The 20516-nt window shown below is 40.4% G+C and overlaps 1 protein-coding gene across 2 annotated transcripts in view; it reads right to left on the bottom strand.

Moving 5' to 3' along the window:
* The window catches only part of SEZ6L (seizure related 6 homolog like), a 439056-nt gene that overhangs the window by 73744 nt on the left and 344796 nt on the right, over positions 1-20516 (bottom strand). For both annotated transcript variants that reach the window (XM_088467896.1, XM_088467897.1), the window contains exon 9: positions 3413-3607. In XM_088467896.1, coding sequence (XP_088324022.1) covers positions 3413-3607 — 195 coding nt within the window. The remainder of the gene's footprint in view (positions 1-3412; positions 3608-20516) is intronic.

The following is a 20516-nucleotide window of genomic DNA, read 5'->3' as shown; positions in this document are numbered from 1 at the left end:
AGTAGAAAAATATCCAGCTATATATCTGAAGCCAAGAGATGCAAATACAGTCAGGTCCATAAATATTGGGACATTGACAGAATTTTCATATTTTGTCCTCTATTCACCACCACAATGGCTTTGAAATGAAACAAACAAGATGTGATTTAACTGCAGACTTTCACATTTCATTTGAGGGTAATTACATCCAAATCAGGTGAACAGTGTAGGAATTACAATGGTTTCTATATGTGCCTCCCATTTTTTAAGGGGCCAAAAGTAATGGGACAAACTAAACAATCCTAAATCTAATTTTCACTTTTTAATACTTTGCAGGCAATTACAGCCTGAAGTCTGGAACGCATAGACATCACCAAACACTGGGTTTCATCCCTGGTGATGCTCTGCCAGGCCTCTACTGCAAATGTCTTCAGTTCCTGCTTGTTCTTGGGGCATTTTCCCTTCAGTTTTGTCTTCATCAAGTGAAATGCATGCTCAATTGGATTCAGGTCAGGGGATTGACTTGGCCATTGCATAACATTCCACTTTTTAGCCTTAAAAAACTCTTTGGTTGCTTTTACAGTATGCTTCGGGTCATTGTCCATCTGCACTGTGAAGCGCTGTCCAATGAGTTCTGAAGCATTTGACTGAATATGAGCATATAATATTGCCCGAAACACTTCAGAATTAATTCTGCTGCTTTTGTCAGCAGTCACATCATCAATAAATACAAGGGAACCAGTTCCATTGGCAGCCATACATACCCACACCATGACACTACCACCACCATGCTTCACTGATGAGGTGGTATGTTTTGGATCATGAGCAGTTAGTTTCCTTCTCTTCTCTTCCCATCACTCTGGTACAAGTTGATCTTTGTCTCATCTGTCAATAGGATGTTGTTCCAGAACTGTAATGGATTTTTTAGATGTTGTTTGGCAAACTCTAATCTGGTCTTCCTGTTTTTGAGGCTCACCAATGGTTTGCATCTTGTGGTGAACCCTCTATATTCACTCTTGTGAAGTCTTCTCTTGATTGTTGACTTTGACACATATACATCTACCTCCTGGAGAGTGTTCTTGATTTGGCCAACTGTTGTGAAGGGGTTTTTCTTCACCAGGGAAATAATTCTTTTGTCATCCACCACAGTTGTTTTCCGTGGTCTTCCGGGTCTTTTGGTGTTGCTGAGCTCTCCGGTGCGTTCTTTCTTTTTAAGAATGTTCCAAACAGTTGATTTGGCCACACCTAATGTTTTTGCAATCTCTCTGATGGGTTTGTTTTCATTTTTCAGCCTAATGATGGCTTGCTTCACTGATAGTGACAGCTCTTTGGATCTCATATTGAGAGTTGATATTGAGATCAACTGATTCCAAATGCAAATGTCACACCTAGAATCATGAGGGAATAGCCCACACCTGTCCATGAAATAGCTTTTGAGTTGATAGTCCCATTACTTTTGGCCCCTTAAAAAGTGGGAGGCACATATTGAAACTGTTGTAATTCCTACACTGTTCACCCGATTTGGATGTAATTACCCTAAAATTAAATCTGAAAGTCTGCAGTTAAAGCACATCTTGTTTGTTTCATTTCAAAACCATTGTGGTGGTGAATAGAGGTCAAAATCTGAAAATTCTGTCAATGTCCCAATATTTATGGACCTGACTGTATGTTAGATACTGTACCCCAATGTGGGAAACATAAGAAGCCTGAGACTGTAACATGGACAGTCCTGTCATGTTATATAATATAAGAATAGTAGATATCAAAGTTCTGTGACTTGTTTCTGTGGTGGAACAATGCACTCTCTCATCTGCCTCTTCCCACAACAGCAGGTTTTAAAGTATTATCATTACAAAACATAAGTAGTGTGATTTTTGTAGATTGTCATGAAATATATAAGGAATGGGGGGTTCCCTAGAATTTTCCAATACCAGCTCTAGTCAATACTATCTAGGGCTGGGGGAACTATAGCAGGGAAAAACATAGCTATGGTGCCAACCAGCCCTAGGCCAATCTGCACAGTGCTGTATTCCCTAAGGGGATTTTTTTGCAGGCCCACTGTTAGCACTAGGGCTCTTTCCACACTCCTAGGGGTGTGTGTAGGGAAATTAATTGTTAATATTAGTCAAGATACTTTCCTACTGGTGCACTACAGGTCTCAGCAAGCCTTATCATGCCCAATTTTAATGGATGCCAGGACATGGACTCAAACAGTGAATGTTTTCATAATTTATTAAATAGACTTCACAAACTTTGTTCTTTTACCCATGTATAATTTACATAAATCTACTGGGAAGGTCTTCTTCCTCTTCTTGGCTTAGTGGGAAAAAAAACAAAACAAAAAAACACTACTATGATGCAGACATTGACCTTATGGGTCCTCATCATTAATGGCAGCTATAGAACCTGTCATTTCCATTGCAATAAATGGCTGTGCTCTCATGAGAACAGCCAATCAGGGCAAGGCCATTTATTTCAATGGAAATGACAGGCTGACGACATAGGTGACACACATGTGAAAGGTATGACAATCACTATGTTTTACTGGGACTCCACTGTCAGTACAAGATTACTTTATTACAGTATCAGGAAATTACTATTCATGATTCCTGAGGAATTAATATGGATTCATTGCTTTGCTAAGAATGTCTATTTATCCTTTTGACATTGTGAGTACAACTGCTTTTATTAAAAAAATGCTTTATTGCCATATTACACTATTTTAAGTTTAATGACTTTATAAATAGATTGAAAAATTATAAAGGATCAAATCTTCATATACCACAATATTATCACCAGAACAAAGTGAGTATGATTTAATTTGAATGTTGATCCTAATCTTACACATGTTATGAGAATCTCTTTCCTTTATTTGGAGAATATTTGATCTGGAGCAGCCTGTCACACATTTTTACCTATTATTGACAGACAGCCCACACTGAGAGGAGACAGATTTATTATACATACATGAAATTCTGCCCTAAAAGCAAAGTGAGTAGTGCACTTACCCAAGAGGCAATATATATTACTTCAAAAAGAACTGCGCTATGACGACCAACATCACCCAAGATTAAGGTCTCATTGTCACACATAGGGGTATATTTACTAAAGTGAGAGATTTTAGAAGTGGAGATGTTGCCCATAGCAACCAGATTCTAGCTATTATCTTCTAGAAGGTGCTAGTTAAATGTTAAGTAGAATCTGATTGGTTACTATGTGCAACATCTCCACTTCTAAAAACTCTCACTTTAGTAAATCTACCCCATAGTGTACATTCTATTTTTCTTTTTTTTTCCTGGTTAATCTGCACCAGAATATCTTTTTCCATGTTGCTACGTTGGAGGTGAGTAGCCCTGGCTTACTACTGGGAGCATCGGTCTACAGAGCTGTTGGACACAGGAAGAAACAAAATGCTGCCAAGTGAATGCCTTACCTCTGCAAAGAGGTTCTGTATCATTCCAGTAAGGATCCTTCATATTAATACACTCTATAATGGCTGGCCCTTGTTCCAGTGAGTGACCAGGGTCACAGGTAAACTCCACAACTGTCCCCATACTGTAGGTGGGGTCTGTTGTTGTGAAGTTGCCATTTTGGATGTATGGTTCGTAGCAGTGTCCCCTTTCGAAGGCTGAATAAATGAAACAAAAAACAAAGGTTAATCATTGCACTCCATCACATAAAATATATTTATTTTTTAATCAGAAAAACTTGCCTTTCTGGAGAAAAAAATATTACTTGCTTTACTGAGTCTGACAATCAACTTTGTTTCAAAATAAGCAGGCACTTTTTGGCTAGTGGTGCATCCCACAACATATTGAATATTTGTATCCATTATGATGAGGAAAGCAGTTGTTATGTAACATGACATTCATCAGTTTGCACAGTTGTGATGTGAGCTACATTATATTTTCTTTATAAAAAGTGGTTATCAGACCTGTCCACCAGTCTCACCTTTATACATGGTGGAGCTACTCACTTCCTAACAATGTGATTTATTGTACTCCTATAAGGAGATCAACCAATCATGAGTTGGCAATAAGAGAAGCACTCCTCTTAATTTTATCTACAGTGCTGTAGCTCAGTGCAAGCCAGGGATGTTGTGAAGTTACTGCCCCACTATGCTGCTCAATTCAATTTCACTCTTAGAAATGTAGAATAAATAATGATTTTCACATGTTACACATGCTTTAACAGGTGACGAAAGCTCAACCTGATCTTTCCTTCTCTCAGCAAGAGGTCTTTAATCTCAGAATGTCCAGGCTTCAGGAAAAAACTAATTCAGATTGCTCTAAGCTCTTAGTAAAAAGAGTGTTCATTAGTTTTCTTTATACTTCATTAGAACAGCAGGAGCTCATACGATTACAAGAGAGTGTCCTAAGAGTAGTGAAACAGCACTGTCTTTTATTGATACTGTATCTAAAAACTAGCCCATGTGTGTATGTGTTATTATTCCTATTATTCATTGCATTATGATGGAATGTACTTCAGATGAACACTGAATATTAAAGCATAATGATTAATACACTTCATTTTCTCAGCAACACAAAAGTACAGCGATAACTGAAAACAATGGCATAATTATCTTATTTGCAATGTGTGATTAATAATAGAAAACCTAAAATGACAATGTCTATGCACTTGTGTCTTCCTGATAGCACATTCTTACCTTAAACTGGGTAACCAATTAACTCATGCTGTATTACATAATTCTATAATGTGCAGACAGTACTGTTTTCTGCAAGCTGTCTATGTACTAAAGCAAATACAAATGACTATAACAATTGAATATTTCCAGTATTTCCTCAGGGGCGTATCTATGCTTTGGCCAGGATGGCACTTGCCAGGGGCGCTGGCCGCCAGGGGGGTGCCACCCGTCAGTGCCACCATAGCGGTACATGTGCTCCACTGTGGACAGGTACAGTATGTTGTGCTGGCCACCCGCTGCAAAGGATAGTAGGTAGGGTAACCGCACAGACCGGACGCTGCTGCAATTTCTGTTTGCCGGGTGCCTGCTGCGATGTATATCAGCAACGCATCCGGCTGTCCTGACTGCTGTGAGGGTTGTGTATAGATCCCCTTCAGTAAGTACATGTATGGAAGGGAATCTATCCACAACCCTGCTGTGAGCATGTGAGCTCTGCCTCCCCCTGCTCCCGCGTGGTCCACTGTCTCTCCAGTCTCTCTAGTGACTCAACAAGGGATCGAGGAGCTGTTCGGTGCGGCAGTCCCTCTCAGGGGGGGACTGAAAGGTTAACAGGTCAGGTCAGTCTCTTTTTAGTGTTGGCCGGGTAGGGGGTGGGGTGGGTGGATGTGTTTGTTTGTTAGAAGGTCAGTTTCTTGTTAGTGTGTGTTTGTAAGTATGTTGTGTGTGTATGTTATGTGTGTATGTATGCTGGGTGTGTGTTTGTAAGTATGTCATGTGTGTATGTACGCTGTGTGTGTGTATATATATATATACACACATATATACACACATACATATATATATATATATATATATATATATATAGTATGAAAATCCTGCATTTTCCCCTTGCTGTCCTGTCAAGAATAGCACCTATATATATATATACATATTAATGTGTATATATATATATATATATATATATATATATATATTAATGTATATATATATATATATATAAATATATATATAAATAAATATATATTTGTGTGTATGTATATATATATATATATATGTGTGTTAACGATACTGGATCAGAACCTTTATACACACCTTCCTATACCTTCTAATAACAGAAGCATCTGTTACAGAGCATTTAACAGGCTGGTTCAAATAGACTCTCCCTGCCTCTAACAGCTGGGGGTCTTTCCCTTCCCGCCCCCTGTAACATCCCAACAGTTAATGCATTTTGTTGCTTGAAGTCTCTGCGATCCATAACTCGAGAATGCATGATGCGATCTTCCCACCGATAACACCGGAATACTGTGGAAAGAGTACGCATCAGTACGAAACCAAACACGGCTTGTTTAGCATGTATAAAACCTTAGTTATAACATATCTTTATTTCACAGCGTTTATATTAACTGAACCAACTTAAATCGTATATCTTAAAGCTAATGGAACCTTGTAAGTGAATATGTAATGTGTGAGTGTAAGGGGTTTGATATGAAGATGCTAGTTAACTTGGTGCGGATGCATGCGCATTTAGCTTCTAAACTGTGTTTTCATTCGGGGTCTTGTGCATTCGCTAATATGCGACTAGTTAACAGCACTATTATGCGTATTATTGTGTATATGAGAAATGATGGGAGATGCAATCGCATGGTGCTAATAGTATTATTGCAACATGTACTAAAATGTGAGTTTATCTAAAATGGCGCTTAGGCGGCCATTCGCAAAATGGCGTCTTGCAATCTCATTTTCAAGATGGCGTCTTGCGGCCAGTCGCAAGATGGCGTCACCGCGATTAAATTTTAAACTCGACTTGTCTCAGCCAATTATTCAGCTTCGACAGTCCACCCTTTGATAGCAAACAACATGCTATCACAATCTGCTATTAGAATTTAATTTAGGCTTACATTTACATATTATTTAGTGTTATTGTGGGATGGCACAAGGTGGTTCTTAATGCATCAATAATCTGTCTCTGGGTGGGGACATAAAACTACTATTATACGCACACCACGGATCTTGGAAGATCATGTGAAAGGTGTGGGAATGCAAAAGTCTTATAAAAGCAGTCTTGAAGGGCAATTGAGACTTTACATTATCTGAGGTGTTCTATAAATAACATTTCAATAATACATTCTATGCATGTCTAAATATAAAACATCAAATGATAGTATTTCCTAGTTCAGGGTTGTAATGCAGTTCTATATTTACCTCGGTATTCATATTGTCATTACTGACCACCATCATAGTTTCGTTCTTGCGTTTTACTCTGTTTTTACATTTTCCACACTTCAACACAATAGGAACTAGGGATGTGCAGGCTCGGATAGGTTCGAGTTTGCACGTGGAGTTCGGATTTTTGCCTCCAAAAAAACGGAACTCAGAACGAGGCAAAACGTCATCTTACATGGACGAACATCATCATTCCTGGACAAAAGACCAGGAATGATGATGTTCGTCCATGTAAGATGACGTTTTGCCTCGTTCTGAGTTCCGTTTTTTTGGAGGGAAAAATCCGAACTCCACGTGCAAACTCGAACCTATCCGAGCCTGCACATCCCTAATAGGAACACACCGGACGCATATGCCAATTATTATGATGACAATTAGTATAAGGATCAAGAATTTGCCTATGCTGGCGATCACTTCCTGGACCCATTCCCCTAGACCTGAGAACCATTTCACTGGGTTCAACCATGAAACCCATCCTTCTATCTTCCGGTCTATCACCTCCTTGGAGTTGCTGGTATCATTGGTGACATAGGTGCAACATTTTACTCCAAATTGGGTGGCCAATGTTACGCAATATCCTCCAGTAACAGCAGTTAAATAATTTAGCACTAGCCTGTGTTGCACCAGTTCTTTCCTGTACGCTTGCAATTCTCTCCCTGTATACCTGAATGTGTCATCGTACATCTCGGTGATATTATCTATCAATTTTGCAAGTTCCTGGATATATCTAAAATTTTATGTACCCCGAGCAATCCTGGTGGGCTCCAATGCGACTAAAACTTGAAAGCCAGTCGTCTCACTGATTAACTGAGTGGCTTTATGTACGTCACCAGGTATCATATTTCTTTTGCCACTGTGTTCATATTGTGTGTGAAGATATGGTGACGGTGTGTTTTTATGTATACCCAGAATTTCAACATGTGTGAGGGTCATAACTTCTGGGACTACTCTTCCCAGGTAACACAAACCTTCGAACTCGGGGAGAGCCATTTTTACGCTTTCCTACCACATATGAAATATACATTATCAGGGAGAACATAAGGAATGGTATGCATCATTATCATTAAGCACATTCTGGGTCTTACATCTGGTACATGCAAGTTTCTGGCTGTATTATTTTAGCACAATAACCATTTGGCACCTTACCAAAAATTTCTTTGGTGGAACTCAATGTATACCGATACCTAAAATGTTTCCCACCAGACTTAATGGAGCATAACAGATCATGGTTAATGGACTCATTATCAGCTCTATGCGAGAAGGTCATCGTCTGATTATTCCCCGTCACTTCCCAACTCCCGGGTTTATTGGGGTTGGTTATGTTTAAGCACAAAAGTGATCTATCTACTTGGAATTGATGGAGTTTGAAATGAGGTGGTCTGGATGAGAGAAATTTTCCATCCAAGGTTTTCTCTTTTTACAATTCTAAAATTTCCGTGGTATTTAGTGGAAATGGCACCAACCCTACGTTATGCTGTCCCTGTGGCACATGTGAACACACCCAGCAATCAGTTTGATTGAACACTTTGCCTACCATGCTATGATAATCCTCTAGAGGATACCCACCCCAATACAGATTATATTTAGGTTGGCACCGTTGGATACAGTTCTCATCAACTAGGGACCCACAAAGCTCACAAATACAGGAATCTTCAGACGATAAACCTCCACACCTTCCCCGAGTATCCGGAATGACAGCTCTCTTAACAATAACAGTACTAAGATTGGTCAGACACTCCCCTGATTGGCATTGCACTCCTCCTGACTCCACTCCATCAGCACTGCTATCAGCTCCCGTTTCCTCAATCGGTCCCCCATTACAGACACTGGATATCCCCGAACTGACCAGGATGGTGAACACTCTAAAAGAGAATATGAAAATGAACACAGCAGGCCTGTCCATTGTCACAACAAGATCTGCAAATTTCTCTCAGTTCAGGTATCTCACTACAACCTGTTCAATCCTCCCGGAACAAGCTCGCGATTGACAGGTCCACGCTATCAGCTTTGTCTCCGACTTGTTTCTCCACCGTTTGATTGACCTTATTGCAGTGAGTGGAATGGACCCAGGTATCTCTCTTGGCCACCTTCAAAGATGTAGTACTCATCAGCAGCACCAGGTATGGAGACCTTCCTACTGATCAGTCAAACAACCTGAACGCAAGAAATTTCTGATCATTACATATTCTCCTGGTTCAACATCATGACAGTTAGTTTCAGGCATATCATTAGACAACAATTTCAGTTTCTGCTGCTGTTCCTTTAACTGCTTACTCATTGATATAAGATACTTTACAGTTACCTCGTTGTTACCCTTCTGGGTCTTCCTGTGGACATATAATCAAATGAGGTTGTCTACCGTACAATATTTCAAATGGGGACAGATTCAGAGGAGGTCTAGGAGTGGTCCTTATGCTATGTAGCACCAAAGGTAATGCTTCTGGCCAGCCCAGTCCAGTCTCTGCCATGACTTTACTTAACTTATTTTTAATAGTCCCGTTCATCCTCTCTACCTTGGCACTGGTTTGCGGTCGGTAGGGGGTATGAAGTCGGCTATTAATACCCATCAGCTTACACATATTTTGAAAAACATCACCTGTGAAATGAGTACCCCTATCACTCTCAATGATTTTAGGGATACCGTACCTGCATACAAATTCCTGAACTATTTTCTTGGCAGTAAACGCAGCAGTATTAGTGGCCGCTGGGTAGGCCTCAACCCAGTTAGAAAATACATCTGTGCACACTAATACATACTTAAGGTTCCTGCAGGGTGGTAATTGGATGAAATCAATTTGTATCACCTGGAAAGGTCCATCAGTCGGTGGAATGTGGGACGGTTTGGTAGGGATTGCTTTCCCTATGTTCTTTCTCAAGCAGGTCAGACAGGACATTGCTATCTTTTCTGCTTGTGGAGAAAAACCTGGTGCGCACCAGTATGCCCTCACCAACTTGCACATACCCTGTTTACCCAGATGAGTCAGGCCGTGTGCTTCCTCAGCCAGGCAATATGCCTTGGGGGCTACTGGCTTACCATGTCCATCCATCCAGAGCCCAGAGGACTCTTGCCCACATCCCTTGGACTTCCAAATGGATTTTTCCTGAATTGAACACAAATTTTGCATCTCAATTAATTTCAGCATATCAATTGTTTTGCCCATTTTGCAGCTTCAGCAGCTCTGTTGTTGCCCAGTGACACCAGGTCATCCTCACATGTATGGGCTTTGTATTTAATTACTGCCACCGCTTTGGGCAGTTGGATTGCTTCTAAAAGATGCTTTATGTGACGGGAATGTGCAACTGGTGTGCTTGCTGCTGTCATAAAATTTCTCAGATGCCATAGAGCCCCAAAATCGTACACCACCCCGAACGCGTACCTCGAGTCAGTGTAAATGTTAGCAGATTTGCCTGCTGCCAGTTCACATGGTCTAGTCAGTGCCACTAACTCTGCTACCTGGGCTGAGTGAGGAGGACCAAGAGGTTTAGCTTCTGTGATGTCTGTGTCATTTACAACAGCATAACCTGTACATAATTCACCTGTGTCTTTATCTATGACAACTCCCATCCATATAAAAAGTTACATCCACATTCTCTAAAGGTGTGTCATGTATGTCAGGTCTAGCAGTAAAGGTCTGATTCAGATATGTCATACAATCGTGCGTATCATTATGTCTGCCGAACTCACCTCCCGCCAGCAACTCCTCTCCTTCCACCCTTTGTACATCATGTTGTACATATGGTAGGTATGTTGCTGGATTCAGCGTACCGCAACTTTTAACAGTAATATTTGAAGGAGCGATTAGAGCTAGTTCCCATTTGGTGAACCTAGCCGAGGAGACGTGTCTGGTTTGAGCTGAGTTCAACAGAGCAGATACAGCATGGGGAGTGTAGACAATCATATCATGGCCCAATACTACATCCTCACTTTTACTCACCAATAGAGCGGTAGCTGCTACACTTCTCAAACAGGTGGGGAGTGATCTTGCCACAGTGTCCAATTGGGCACTGTTGTATGCTACGGGCCTACTGGCATCACCATGTTTTTGTGTAAGGACACCTGCAGCACAACCATTGGCTTCCGTACAATACAAATCAAAAGGTTTTTCATAATCGTGTTTTTCATAAGCAGGAGCATTTGTCAGACTATCCTTAAGATTAAGGAAAGCCTGCTCTGATTCCTCTGTGTGTATGACACGATCGGGCTTTGAGGAAGAGACTAATTCCTGTAAAGGTAAGGCCAAAATAGAAAAACCTGGGATCCACTTTCTACAGTATCCACACATTCCCACGAAGGTACGAATTTGCTGTTGATTCTGCGGCAGTGGCATGTTTTGTATGGCCTGGATTCTATCTGTTGTAAGATGTCGTAACCCCTGGGTTAGGCAGTGTCCCAAATATTTTACTCTGGATTGGCATGGCTGTAATTTGTCCTTAGCCACCTTGTGTCCTGTTTGTGAGAGATGAAGTAACAAAAGTTTAGTATCATTCAAACATGACATAAACGAGTCAGAACATAGCAATAAATCGTCCACATATTGAATTAGAAAAGATCCATTGGCAGGTTGAAAAGATTGTAAACAGTCGTGCAATGCCTGGGAAAAGATACTGGGGCTGTCTATGAAACCTTGGGGTAACCGTGTCCATGTGTATTATAAACCTCTGTATGTAAATGCGAATTGATACTGACAGTCAGGATGGAGAGGCACAGAGAAGAAAGCAGAACAGAGGTCAATGACAGTGAAATGGGTTGCATTTGGTGGGATCTGCATCAGAATGACAGCTGGATTTGGCACTACCGGGAATTGGCTCTCTACTACCTTATTAACACCCCTAAGGTTTTGTACCAGCCTGTGACCCCTCCCACCACTCTTCTTCACTGGGAAGATGGGACTGTTGGCTACACTAGCTGTACGAACTAAAATTCCCTGTTGCAATAATCTCTCAATTATTGGAAAAACCCCTAATTCTACCTCGTGTTTTAGTGGGTACTGGGGAATTTTTGGAGCTTGCCTACCGCTTTTTAAAATTCACCATTACGGGGCTTATGTTTGCCATTAATCCAGTGTTCTGTCCATCTTTAGTCCAAAGGGAATCTGGAATTAGGTACAACATTTCATCTACCTGTGATGGAGTTTCATTTAAAACTGTAGAGTGATACATTATCCTTTGAGGAGTGTCTAACATATCCTGCATCTCGTATACCATTCTCTCTGGGATATCTAAAAATACACCATCAGGGGTGCAATATATAACACATCCCATCTTACATAACAAGTCTCTGCCCAGTAGGTTAGTAGGAGCCACAGCAGCCAGGAGAAAAGAATGCCTGGTATGCAACGGACAAATAGTAACCTCTGTGGACTTTGTTAAAGGATAATGTTCCACTTTACCTGTTACACCCATTGTTGGCATTGTCTCATTGGTCACCTGTAAATTAACGGGAGATTTTATCAGTGACCTGGTCGCCCCTGTGTCTACAAGAAAAGGATATTCAGTACCAGCTACATCAACCATCACGACCGGTTCTTCCCTAGTACTTCCCGTTAACCTGACTATCTGTAGACTACAGGTATGACCTGACCCCTAGCGTTGGCTACCATTCTCCAATAAAGCATTTACAGCCACAATTGGAGCTGGTGCTTGCTGGCTTCTGTGCATATCCCTTATTGGGATATCCAGGTCTTCCCTGATGTGGGGTCCCTACTCTTTTTACTCTACAGTTTCTACTTAAGTGTCCTGGTTGTTTACAGTTAAAACATGTTCGTGTATCGGGTGAAGACATGTGGTGTTGTGAGGTTTGCACAGAGGGTAAAGGTGGTGGATATGGGTAAGGATAGGGAGGGTAAGGGTGTTGTGGGGGATAAGAAGTTGGTGGGTAGTATGGGACCTGTGGTTGCATCGGGTTAGTGGGATAGAGTTGTGTTTGTTGTTGCGGGGGTTAGTGAGAGCACATACTTGTTCAGAAGTGAGTGTGTGTGCAAGTGCAAGTGTGTCTGTTGGCTGTGATGTTACCGTCATTCCCTCCAGAGCTTGTATACTGACAGCCATTAGTTTTTCGCTCTGGGCTTCTCTCTTCTTGGAGATGTTTTTATCATGTTCAGTGGCGGTTTCTATGAGGGTATCTATTGTGAGTCCCCGCCAGCCAGGCTGTGAGGTCTGAACCCAAGTTTTTAAACTCTCTTTCAGACCGTCCACAAGTACCGTGACTATCATTCCCCGGTGGTGAGTGCTATCTATAATATCCTCTATCCCAGTGTACTGGGTGATAGCCTGCAGAGCCCAATCGCAATAATCTTCTGCAGTTTCGCTCTCCTTCTGCTTAATGGTGAAAATTTTGTTCCAGTTAACTACTACTGGAAAATATATACCCAATTGAGTTACAATGCGGGAAATGTTACCTTGGTTTACTTGGTCTGTTAAGGGAAGGTCACCATCCAATACACAATCCGTGATAAATTTTGTCACGTCGGTATTGCATGGCAGACAGGCCCTTAACACCACACGACAATCTTTATTAGTGGGTTCATGTGAACTACCCAAATTTCTCAAAAATCTTTAACATTTGGCTAATTCCTTTTTGGGATCGGGAAAATCATTTATGATGGAATTTAGTTCTGCTCTTGTCCATGGACAATGCATTACTACTTCCCTCGTGGGCACTATACCGTTTGCATCTGCATTTCCATTTGGAACAGTTATTGTTCGAATGGGATGCAGACCAGTAGCGCTGCTACCTTTGACCTGGTTACCTGGCTGGGGGTTTAGTCTGCTGCTGCTGCGTATGGTATTAACAACTTCCTCTACGGGTGCAGAGGGCATTAACACTTCCCTTGCTGTTACCGATGGAGATGGCGGCACCACTCGTGATTGTGGTGATGCCGCATCTATCATTTGTACAGCATGGGAAATGGCAGACATTACAATAGGCTCATCATCCACATCATGAACATGTTCTTTATAGTTGCTTAAGAGAGGGTACAAGTTGCTTGTTACATTTTTATGAGTATTTTTGGTAACTGTACTTGCACCTCCACCCACATAAGGTGGCGGAGGTGAGCGTGAACTGTTGGCAATACTCGCCACGACACTACCTTGCCGCACAGGTGCGCCATTTTACGGCTCACCCGTATTGCAATTTAGCGCCGCGGATGTATTTTCTGGCAATGTGTTCACGACGCTAGTTTTCATCGTTTGCACATTTTTAAGCAACACATCCCCTTCATGCTGCCACAGTTTTAAACATTCAAAATATTTAACCTTTTTCTCTCGGGAGCGCATGAGACCGATGTGATCCCGGACATTATCTAATACATCTTTATCAAAACTACCAATTCTGGAAACACTCTTCATCGTCATTTTAAACCATACATCACAATACCTTATTGCATAAGTACCGTATTTAGTATGCATAATACGACGAGCCGATCCGATCGGCATCTCCATTAGCAGCACATCATTGTCTAACATCTCTACTGTTTGCGCGGCTCCCATTCTGAGACAAAATCCTACGCTTTTCAATAAAGATTTAAACTGGTGAAAGACAATCTAGATACTTTCACTTACCTGTGGCCGATTTAAGTCGGCGGCGCCCACACACCTGGATAAGATTTGAAAAAGGCAACTTCCACACCCGGATAAGATTTAGTAAGGCAACTTCCACACCTATGGGAGTTTATATGTCGGCTACTCCCATGCACCTCTCTACAACAAAGACAACATGTACACCTGCTACTGTGTATAGAACAGTAAAGCTGCTTACCGAGCGACTAGCACTTAGCCCTTAAAGGTCATACGGTACCTTTACCTGTAGGGAACAAGTTACCCCTACCAACAAAAACACTCACTGTTACACACTTTTTCCTGCGCAGAAAAATACACGTTAACCCAGATATTGGTAATAATTAAATAAAAAAAAATGTAAACCTCAACGGCTTTGTTCAAACACGTGGCAGCACAACCGGAAGTACGTATACGCTATTGTGCGACCAGTCGCATACACAATAATGCGACGGCCACACAACCGTATGACAACCTTTAGCTGTGTACACAAAAGTGCGTCTTTGCTATGTGCAAACCTGCGACTTAGCCGCGTACTCAGTACTGCGGCACCCCTTTAAACGTAAGGTTCTATCAACAGAGGAAAACAAACTTTTTCCTCTCTTGTCCCTGGATTCTAGTCAGCTTCCTTGATTCACACGGAGATGGATAGCGATCTTTCAGCAGAAAGCGGTTGCAGGCAAACCCTGCATGTGGCCACTCCACCCTTTGCTGAAATATCGATAGCCATATGTACCGTGTGAGCAGGTAAGTGACTTCACTACGAGCCCACAACTAACATACTGGATCAGAACCTCTATACACACCTTCCTATAGCTTCTAATAACCTGCCTATACCTTCTAGGGATGATGCTAATTTGCGTACGCAGTCATACAGTAAATAAACACTTAGACCTGGAATCTGTGGTTCCAAAGCACAAGTATTATTCAAGTTAAAGTTCAGACAGTTACACACAATTGATCCAGACACAATTTAGGTGCAAAAGGAATTATACAGACCCAAGTACAGTATACATACACAGCGCTTCCGGACCCAAAGATAGGCATCAGCAAGAGACCCCTCGTCATTCAGCATTCAGCACGAAGACTAAGAACCCAGTGTTTGAGCACACATATTTATACCCCCCCTAGAATAGACAGGACAATAGAGAAGTTTGTTGCTGATGTCATTGGTTCCCAAGGCAGAAGCATCTGTTACAGAGCATTTAACAGGCTGGTTCAAATAGTCTCCCTGCCTCTAACAGCTGGGGGTCTTTCCCTTCCCGCCCCCTGTAACATCCTAACAGTTAATACATTTTGTTGCTTGAAGTCTCTGCGATCCATAACTCGAGAATGCATGATGCGATCTCCCCACCGTTAACACCGGAATACTATGGAAAAAGTACGCATCAGTATGAAACCAAACACGGCTTGTTTAGCATGTATAAAACCTTAGTTATCAAATATCTTTATTTCACAGCGTTTATATTAACTGAACCAACTTAAATCGTATATCTTAAAGCTAATGGAACCTTGTAAGTGAATAAGTAACGTGTGAGTGTACGGGGTTTGATATGAAGACGCTAGTTAACTTGGTGCGGATGCATGTGCATTTAGCTACTAAACGGTGTTTTCATCCGGGTTTTGTGCATTCGCTAATATGCGACTAGTTAACAGCGCTATTATGCATATTATTGTGTATATGAGAAATGATGGGAGATGCAATCGCATGGTGCTAATAGTATTATCGCCACATGTACTAAAATGTGAGTTTATCTAAAATGGCGCTTAGGCGGCCATTCGCAAAATGGCATCTTGCGATCTCATTTTCAAGATGGCGTCGCCGTGATTAAATTTTAAACTGAACTTGTCTCAGCCAATTATTCAGCTTCGACAGTGTGTATATATATATATATATGTGTGTGTGTGTATATATATATATATATATATATATATAATATGTGTGTATATGTATGTATATATATATATATATATATATATATATGTGTGTGTGTATGATGTGTGGTAGGGGAAAATGGAAGAGAGATGGGGGGGGCACTGACCCTTAGCTTGCCAGGGGCGCTCAGACTCCTAGATACGCCCTTGAGTTTCCTCCTCCTGATTACCCTGTGCATCTATCCAACCTTAGTATGCCATGAGTTGAGGAGGAGCTAGTATGCACTACTATAGTAATGGGATTAATCATAACCATTTGGCGTTTCCACCACTTTCTCCTCTCCTCCGTGTGCCAAAATGCTCCACCACCTCAGAGGAGGTAGAGGTCAGTTGTGCTCTATATTGTTTTACACCACAGCTGAAATGCATATAATGACCAAATATTGCATATGAGGCTTCTCTGCTGCTCTGTACGTTAGTACAAAAAACCCAGAATCTATGTTTAATTTACTGTACTTTAGAATTAAATTGGAGAAAGACATTTTGGCGTACAATGACAAAGAAACAAGGAAAGACAGGAATTTTGAAAAGGCAGATGGAAGAGCTATCTCTGTGCATATGGGTATAATATGTCCGGGTGTAGTATATATTCACAATGTTGACATTAAATAGCTTGTCATGAGAATTTTGACATGATCGTAATGTCGACATTGAACAAGAAAACATGTATATATCGACATTCATTATATCAATACTTATATAATGTCGACATTGTTAAGATGTTGACTATATATGTTTAATGAGCTTCTATCGCTAACCGTAACCCTAACACTAACCCTAACTTTAACAGTAACCCTATCTATAACAAATAATGAGGAAAATGAGAGCGCTAATGTGGCAGTGATGGAGCAATAAATGATGCTGAGTATATAGGACAGGCAGCAGCTATCTTAAAAATGAGGAGCTGACCCTCATAAATCAAAATAGTCAAACAAAAACAAAAAGAAGCGCTATCCAATGATAATCACAAATATTTAATAAACAATGTAAACAATAATAAGTATACAATAGATATGCTGAGGTCATACACAATATAAAAGAAATAGGCTTTCTATTAAAGAACTGAAGCTAATGCATCTGCAGATTCAGTTTATATATGTATGCGTATATCAACAAATCACTCTGCAGAATAACATTTCCATTGCATAGAACTCTCTCCTATATTAAGAAGGAATCATAATGACCCAATAATAGACACAATTATATATATTGTGGCATAAATTGCAAAAAATCCCCAGTGTTGTTTGTATAAGCAGTGTCTGTTAGGTGTCCAGACCACAGCTACTGTAGGTGGTATTTAGAAAGCAATCACATCCGTCATTGTTAATAATCAATGTTAGTAATGTAATGAACAGCTGTTAGGGAAGAGGTTACCGGTAACCTTCTGCTGATTATTTCTCTGATGTCCTGCAGCCAGGGCAACTGAACCACCTCTTATCGTTACTCACGGGAGTCCGTGGGTGTAGAGCATGGTCCCTCCTTTCTGTTTCTGCTAGCACTGAAGCCTGGTCTCTGTTTAGAATGAGCAGTATCCAATGCGCTGCTGACGCCGGCTTGTCAGCACGCTGGGAAAGTGGTCAAATGTTGGGTCCTCGATAAGGAGAGAGCACTTCCTGGAAACATCACTTGGAAGGGGTGGAGCTTGACAAGTTTCACAGCCTTGTTAGGAAGGGCTTTTTCCTCATAAGTGCTGCCCTCTTTTTCATACGTCTTTTTATTCAGTGTAAAATAGGGATGGGCAGAGTGATTCACTATACTGAGTTGTGCCACATGACTCAACTCAGTGGTGTGTCTCGAGACAGTGTCCAGACAGGCTACAGAGGTGGCTGTTTCGACACACCAAACTCGAATCATTTGAACATCTAAATGATTTGAGTTATTGTGTCGATACACTCACTCAGTAGCCATCTCTAGAGTTAGGTGGCATGAGTTATCCTCCATCTGTATTCAATAATCACTGAAGACTACATGCCAACCTTTATGTATCAGAACTATTAAACAATCATACAATTAATAGCAATGCAAGAAAATAAAAATATATAATACTAAATAAAAACACTAAATCTACATATAGCGCTCCATCCCAGCTACTTCTTCATGACAAGAAAAAGGTGTCTAAATTGATCTAAAACAAACTTTAGCCAAGAAAAAGAGAGATGCCTAGCGTATGTATCTATATATGTTGGTATTAATACATATGCCCTACATACTTAAAATATAAAAAAAAAACAGAAGGGGATTAAACAGGACGGAACATTATGTTTAATGATGATATTGCATCTTAGAGCATAAAAAAATTTACTACTCATAGCAAAGATCTCAGGATGGAATGCCTTTATATTAGAAAGATAAACAAGAATGGAGGGGAGAGAAAAAGAGAGAAAGAGAGGAAGAGCTGCTCATATCAGGGGCATATTTAAGCCCAAAATTAATACAAGGAAATAAGTATGGCAGTGTTCATTTGAGGGAGTGTTGGGAAGCAATCATTAATATGGGCCCTTAGGGACCTAAGGTGTCCATCTGTCTGCACCCTCAACCCCCAAAAAAGAAACTGGCCATAACGTCAGACATTGTTAAGTTCAATGGTATCATTTAGCCCAATTGGAAAAAATGTTCCTAGTTTAAAAATCAAATATGCCTCTTTCTTGCATAGTAATCAATATCTATCTCCTCCTCTAATAGTTGGTTTGATCTGTTCAATCGTTTATATTTTTATATCTTTAATATTTCCAGTGAGGCAGGTGGCCACATGTCAGGGTAGACTATGTGTTTTATTTTTTTTTAGAACACACCGTCCATCATCCAAGAACCTCACATTTAATGTACATGTGGTTCGTCCGACATATTGAATGCCACAACCACATGTGATAACGTACTGTAAATAACATAGGTAGATTGACAATTCAAAAATTAATTAATTGTATATCTGTTTTGATCAAAAGATTAAATTATTGTATTACTTTTGTGATCAGCGTGTTCACATGTGTGGCATTTAGCTTTTCCACATCTATAAAAACCTTTAGGTTTCAGAGATTGCCAAGATGGCCTAAGTTCCTCACTGGAAACAGTAATTTTCTTCCTAAATAGACTAGGTGCTAATTTGTGCTTAAGGTTATCAGCCTTCTTGAAGACCACTTTACTTTTCCATCCCAATCAGTAGTGAGAAACCTGTCCATTCTAAAGAGGGAGGAGTTTTTTTCTATGATATTTCTAATATTTTATAATTGTTTTTGTTTCTATTGACCTGACTGGAACATAATTTCATTTTAGAAATCAAAAGAGACTGTCTCTCAATCTGTTTAACTTCTAACAGCGCTCTTTCTAATAATTCTTTCAGATAGCCCTGGTTAATAAAAGCTCCATATAAGGCTTCAGATTGTTTCAAGAAGGTCTCTAAGTTTCAACAATTCCTGCATAAATGCAGGAATTGACCACTAGGTATGTTTTTTTCCAACTCCTATAGTGACAACTTTTGTAATTTAGGTATTTATTAAAGTCGACACTCTTAGTATAGGTGGAAGTACATAATGTATTATTTTTAACTGTCAATGTGATATCCAGATAGTTTATTACTGTCTCGCGGCAGTTACTTGTGAAAATCAATAGTGTTCAAATAATCAACAACATTAGTGACTGATTGATAATCCCCACCCCAAATAAAAAATAAGTCAAAAATATATCGACCATAGAGAATCAGGTTTGCCCTGAAACCGCCACCCTAAACGTATCGCTCCTCAAAACGCCCCATGTAAAGGTTGGCGAAACTCGGGGTGAACCGGGTTCCCATGGCCGTCCCATGTGTCTATAAGAAATATAATTGGGAAGCAGTATAAACCTAATAGCTGATAAAATTAAATCATGTGATGTCTCTGGCATGCATTGATCTTGTTGTAAATAATATTCTACTGCTGATATACCCTGTTCATGTGGAATATTAGTATACAAAGCTTCTACATCACATGTAAGCAGTTTATAAGATTAATTCCATTCTATAATACTGAGTTTGTGTAAGAAATTCATAGTGTCCCTAATTTAGTACTGCAGTGAAACCACATGACTTTGTAGATGTGAATTCACAAAATAAGAAAGATTTGTCATCAAGGACCCAATACCCCAAATTATTGGGCATCCTGGGGGTGAAATGATGCACTTATGAACCTTTGCTAAGTGGTAATAT

The sequence above is a fragment of the Taudactylus pleione genome, unplaced genomic scaffold (assembly GCF_031769625.1).
Source record: "Taudactylus pleione unplaced genomic scaffold, aTauple2 ptg000078l, whole genome shotgun sequence".
Taxonomy (NCBI): domain Eukaryota; kingdom Metazoa; phylum Chordata; class Amphibia; order Anura; family Myobatrachidae; genus Taudactylus; species Taudactylus pleione.
The sequence above is the reverse complement of the archived record's forward strand: the minus strand, read 5'-3'. Positions and strand labels throughout refer to the sequence as shown.